Raw genomic sequence first — 6,340 nt, 5'->3', positions numbered from 1 at the left:
GTGAAACCCCGTCTCTACTAAAAAATACAAAAAACTAGCCGGGCGAGGTGGCGGGCGCCTGTAGTCCCAGCTACTCGGGAGGCTGAGGCAGGAGAATGGCGTAAACCCGGGAGGCAGAGCTTGCAGTGAGCTGAGATCCGGCCACTGCACTCCAGCCTGGGTGACAGAGCAAGACTCCATCTCAAAAAAAAAGTTAAATATTTTCTATATTTAGGAAATTAATGAGATAACCATCCCAGTTTTAACCAGGGCATAAACAGGCAAGTTACAGAGAAATAAAAGTGCACATAAATACATGGACAACTCCTCAGCTTCACTAATAATAAACAGCAAGAGATTATCACATTTTTTTCTCACTTATCCAGGCAGTTTAGCAATAAAATGTTGATGCTGTTTAACCCAGGCATTCCACTTTAAAAACGAACAAAAAACCCCAAAACTATTATCCAGAAATGTATAAGTGCTCAAAGATCTACCTACAAGGCTATTACCCTAGTTTATAGTGTCATAAATAGCAATAAATTGAAAATAACTGAAATATCTATCATAAAGATAGTTGTTGCATAAATTATGTATTCATAAAACGTTACTGTGCAGCAGAGAGAATGACATAAATATGTACTGATGAAACATCAATGCTTTATGGTCAAACAACAAAAGTCCTTGTAAAACAGTATTGATGCAGGACTTTTTGCTCCTTAACTCAGCTAAAATCTGGGTTCTTGTCTCACAACCAGGAAAAATTAGGCACGTAGACACATTGAAAGGTGAGGAGAGAGGAATTTATTAAAAGAAAGCTCTCAGCAAAAAAGAGGGAGTCCTGCCAACAGGCTTCCACCCCGCAGATTGAATACCAGGCTACCACACAGGAGCTGAAGGGGCCAGGCTCTTCTCCCGCGTGAGGCACAAATTTCTGGTGGCTCCATCCCCATTCTTCCAGTGCTCATGCGGGCTCTTAGTCTGAGCCACACCACATTGATTTATTTCCTTTACTGCATATGTGTTAAGGGACAGAATTTTTCACCATGGACATGTTTAGGCAAGCCCCCTGTGCATAATGACCTGGGTGGCATTTGACTGTCTCCTGTCTCTATCAGTGTGTTCTACGTTTTTATAATAATATTTGTAGAAAAAAATACAGGGAAATGCACATCAAACTTAATAGTCGTTAATAGAGATGGGAATAAATACAGAATACTATCATTTTCTAAAATCTTTTAAGATAATTGATGTAATGCTTGCATTTTTTATAAGGATAATTTTTAATTGGAAATATTAGTATATTAGATATAAACATTGATTTAAAAGTAACATTTAACATCTTATAAATCCTGGAAACACTGAGATAGAGAGTCATGTTTATGGTCTGTTCCATCAAACTTAGTGACTGAGTTCCCAATTCCTCTAATTGCAGGAAAAGTCCAGATTAACACAAAATAGTAGTTGAAAAGTGTTCGGGAGTTGAGTGTATTCCGTTATCATACCTTCTTTAATTTTACTTGCAGATTCCATTGCAGACGCTCTGGATGGCGAATACCATTAAACTTCTGGATTTGGTAGAAGTTAACAGTTCAGTCCTTGCTGGTACTAACTTTTGAATAGCTAACGTGGAAACTGTTTTCACTGTAGTCTATCCGGAAATATGTCTGTTTTATCATATCTCACAATTACTAAAAATAAGAATTATTTTAGTTTGTTTCAGTTCAGTAATGATAATACTTTCCATTCCCTTACTGTCTTATTCTTTGCAACACTCATTCTCATGTATTTTCTCATTTAATCATTACAAGAACTGGCCTGGTGCGGTGGCTCACGCCTATAATTCCAGCACTTTTTGAGGCCGAGGCGGGTGGATCACCTGAGGTCAAGAGTTCAAGACTAGCCTGACCAACATGGTGAAGCCCCATCTCTACTAAACACAAAAATTTAGCTGGGCATGGTGGCGCATGCCTGTAATCCCAGCTACTTGGGAGGCTGAGGCAGGAGAGTCACTTGAACCTGGGAGGCAGAGGTTTCAGTGAGCCAAGATTGTGCCATTGCACTCCAGCCTGGGCAACAAGTGAAACTCCATTTAAAAAAATAATAATAATAATTACAAGAACCTGGGGAGTAGGCAGAACAGTGTTCCCATCCCATTTTAAGCTCTGTGATTTCCTGCCTTAAAGTTTTCAGAGAGTGCAGAATGACTCGATTAGTTTCATTCTGGTGAATATTATAATGAAAATATCTGGGCAACTCAGTGAAAATCTAGGCCAGAGTGTATTCATACACCATGCCACAGGTCCATTCTTAGGCCCACCAGCACCCTCCCAATATGGTGGACAGAAGGAATGTGAGCCACAGAGGAAGCCGGTTTAATTTAGAGGTAGTTGGAGTTCTCCAGGAACCTAGGAATTAGGATTTGTTTGGGCGGGGATGAAAGGGCCAGATTAAATCCTAAACATCCCGTGTATTTCCCACATTGGCTAGTTATTTCACCAAAGTGCTAACACAAAACTTGTAGATTCAGCATTTTAGGTGGTCACTGGGTAAAGGAATTACAGCTTTGTATGTTCATAGGCAGCTTTCCTTTGGGTTTCTGATGTACAGAAAGCACTGTGGCTTCCTTGTAAGTTTTGATTTACAAAGTCAGCATCATCAGCAAATGTGTTCTCTCCGGTATCAGTACTGCCTCCCAAGATGTTTTTTTGATTTTTAAGAAGTACTATGAAGTTGCATAATTGCTTTTCTCTCTTACATATCTTCTCTTTTTTCCATTCTTCAGATCCAAAATTAACAGGACAGGCTCTTATTCCAGGATCAGTAATATACCACAAACAGTCACAAATACTGTTGGTTTATTGCAAGGTATGTTTTCCGTAGTTTCAGGTTATCATAGTTGTTTTACTGGGTTTATAGTCTGTATCATTTATTATTTTTAGTTGGAACTTAACTACCTGTCCATCAGATTTGGTCAAGAGGCCATTTAATTTTCTTTAGAAATAGTGAAGTCTCTAGCATAATTTTTTGAAAGTGATGAAGTTTTGCCAAGGCATTATTATTACTCAATCAAAGAAAGAAGATTCAATAACTTGAGTGCTTTCTTAAAATAACGTGTATTGTTAGCAGCCCAATTTAATTAACAGCTCTTGTGCTTGGTAACATAAAAGATAGTCATATCAAAATGTCTGGCTGAGCTACTACAGGACATGGATCCTACTTGCTTTTACTACTTAACAGTAGTAAAGAGGAGATTTCTGAACTATTTAAAATAACTTTGGAATCATTATTGTTTTATTTATAAGACCATGGTGTGTTCTGAGAAGCGTTCTATATTCCTTCCATTTCCTAGGTATTTTGCATCATATGGTGTTCATGTGAGATATTTCATACTTAAGAAGAGGTTTAGCCAGGCACAGTGGCTCACACCTGTAATCCCAGCACTTTGGGAGGCTGAGGTGGGTGGATGATCTGAGGTCAGGAGTTCGAGACTAGCCTGACCAACATGGAGAAACCCTGTCTCTACTAAAAATACAAAAATTAGCCAGGTGTGGTGGCAGACGCCTGTAATCCCAGCTACTTGGGAGGCTTAGGCAGGAGAATCGCTTGAACCCGGGAGGCGGAGGTCGTGGTGAGCCAAGATCGTGCCGTCGCACTCCAGCCTGGGCAATAAGAGCGAAACTCCGTCACAGGAAAAAAAAAAAAAAACAGTTTAAAATGTATGATAGATTGACCTACAGACTGTGAATACAAAAATCCATCAACCTCTCTTTGTCTCTTGTCAGCTTATTCTGGAATAGTGCTGGATGCATATGTCTTGCTGTCCTTTTCCAGGTCTATATATATGTTTTGTTTGTTTTGTTTTGTTTTGTTTTGTTTGTTTTTTTTTTGTTTTGTTTTGTTTTTTTGAGATGGAGTTGCCCAGGCTGGAGTGTAGTGGCACGATCTCAGCTCACTGCAACCTCTACCTCCTGGGTTCAATCGATTCTCCTGCCTCAGTCTTCCAAGTAGCTGGGATTATAGGCACCTGCCACCACGCCTGGCTAATTTTTCTATTTTTAGTAGAGACGGAGTTTCGCCATGTTGGTCAGGCTGGTCAAGAATTCTTGACCTCAGGTGATCCACCTGCCTTGGCCTCCCAAAGTGCTGGGATTACAGGCATGAGCTACCACGCCTGGCCTATATATGTATTTCATGTTACATATCTTTTATTCTGCTCCCTTTGTATTTAAATACATTTATACAGGACTATACATTTGTTATCGCTCCTTGGTAATAAGCTTTTAATTTCAGTGGCAAAAACTGCAATGACTTTTGCACCAACCTAATAAGAGTCAAGGAATTCTACATGTTACTTAGTATAGTGCTATTTGCAGCTAGGCATTTAGTAAAGGTTTGTTGGTTTGTTTGTTTCCATGATAAAAATTGTATAAACTGATATTTACTTGGCTTTTTAGTTTTGCCACCCCTGCCTATTCACTATTTGTATTTTGCCCTTTAGGATAGTTGGATTGGTGTTCGATCAGTGATGCTCAAGAAAGCATTAACGGCTACTGACTTCTACAATGGATATTTGCACCCCTGGTACCACAAAAATTCCCAAGCTCAACCAAGCCAGTGCAGATTTCAGACTCTCAGACTTCCAACAAAGAAGAAGCAGAAAAAAACTGTTGCTATGTAACAATGCATTAAGTAGTTAGGAAGAAGATGGATAAAAATCTGTTACGTATTTGTAATTTATTAAAAACCTTATTTACAAGGAATTATCTGAACTTTCTTTTTTTTTTTTTTTTTTTTTTTTGAGACAGAGTCTCACTCTGTTGCCCAGGCTGGAATGCAGTAGCATGATCTCAGCTCACTGCAACCGCCGCCTCCCAGGTTCAAGCAGTTCTGCTGCCTCAGCCTCCTGAGTAGCTGGGATTACAGGCACACACCACCACATCCAGCTAATTTTTGTATTTTTAGTAGAGATGGGGTTTCACCTTGTTGGTCAGACTGGTCTCGAACTCCTGACCTTGTGATCTGCCCACCGTAGCCTCCCCAAGTGCTAGGATTACAAGCATGAGCCACTGCGCCCGGCCTGGAATTATCTGGACTTTTCAAAGAAGAATGGCCCACTGTTAGAAGAAGAGAAGATTATTGTCAAAAACGATGGATTGCCGGCGGCGCGCGTGGCTCAGCTGTTAATCCCAGCACTTTTGGGAGGCCGAGACGGGCGGAACAAGGTCAGGAGATCGAAGACCATCCTGGCTAACACGGTGGAAACCCGTCTCTTTACCAAAAAAAATAAAAAAGCTAGCCGCGAGTGGCGGGACTGGCCTGTTAGTCCCGCTACTCGGGGAGGCTGGGCGGAGAATGGCGTGAACCCAGGAGCGGGAGCTTTGCAGTGAGCTGAGATCCGGCACTGCACTCAGCCTGGGGCGCAGAGCGAGACTCCGTCTCAAAAAAAAAAAAAAAAAAAAAAAAAGAACTGGATTGCCTCATTTTCCACTTTTTATGTAACAGTAGTTAAAAATAGTTTTTCTACTTGAATTACAAAAAAAGTTTAAATAAAACTTGTATTTATCTTTCCCTAAGACAAGGCAACCCTAACTGGTGTGTTATGCACATACATACATTACTGAGAGAGGTTTTTTTTTTTTTTTTTTTGAGACGGAGTCTCACTCTGTCGCGGGGCTGGAGTGCAGTGGCGGATCTCGCTCACTGGCAAGCTCCGCCTCCCGGGTTCACGCCATTTCTCCTGCTCAGCCTCCCGAGATAGCTGGGACTACAGGCGCCCCGGCCACCCTCGCCCGGCTAGTTTTTTGTATTTTTTAGAGGACGGGGTTTTCACAGTGTTAGCCAGGATGGTCTTCTTGATCTCCTGACTCGTGATCCGCCGTCCTCGGCCTCCAAATGCTAGGATTACAGGCTTGAGCCACCAGCGCCCGGCAGGTTTTTTGTTTTTAGAATGATTCTTGTTCTGTCACCCAGGCTGGAGTGCAGTGGCGCGATCTCGGCTCACTGCAAGCTCCACCTCCCAGGTTCACGCCATTCTCCTGCCTCAGCCTCCCGAGTAGCTTGGGACTACAGATGCGGCCCGCCCACATGCCCGGCTAATTTTTTTTTTTTTTTTTTTTTTTTTTTTGTATTTATTAAGAGACAGGGTTTCACTGCATTAGCCAGGATGTTCTCTTGATCTCCTGACCTTGTGATCTGCCTGCCTTGGCCTCCCAAAGTGTGGGATTACAGGTGTAGCTACCACGCCTGGCTTGAGAAGAGGTTTTTTTAAAATAGTGCATCTGCGAGGTCAGGAGATCGAGACCATCCTGGGCTAACACGGCGAACCCCGTCTCTACTAAAAAACTTACAAAAACCTAAG

The 6,340-nt window shown here is 41.6% G+C and overlaps 1 protein-coding gene across 1 annotated transcript in view; it reads left to right on the top strand.

Annotated features, from left to right (window-relative positions):
• The window catches only part of MTFMT (mitochondrial methionyl-tRNA formyltransferase), a 23,698-nt gene extending 18,956 nt beyond the window's left edge, over nt 1-4,742 (top strand). Inside the window, exons 6-8 of the mRNA XM_017884953.1 lie at nt 1,506-1,584; nt 2,765-2,847; nt 4,481-4,742. Coding sequence (XP_017740442.1) covers nt 1,506-1,584; nt 2,765-2,847; nt 4,481-4,660 — 342 coding nt within the window. The 3' untranslated portion in view covers nt 4,661-4,742. The remainder of the gene's footprint in view (nt 1-1,505; nt 1,585-2,764; nt 2,848-4,480) is intronic.
• Nucleotides 4,743-6,340: the final 1,598 nt, after the last annotated feature.

This window comes from Rhinopithecus bieti, unplaced genomic scaffold (assembly GCF_001698545.2).
Source record: "Rhinopithecus bieti isolate Rb0 unplaced genomic scaffold, ASM169854v2 scaffold_13262, whole genome shotgun sequence".
NCBI lineage: Eukaryota > Metazoa > Chordata > Mammalia > Primates > Cercopithecidae > Rhinopithecus > Rhinopithecus bieti.
Note: the sequence above shows the minus strand (reverse complement) of the source record. Positions and strands in the feature narration are given on the sequence as shown.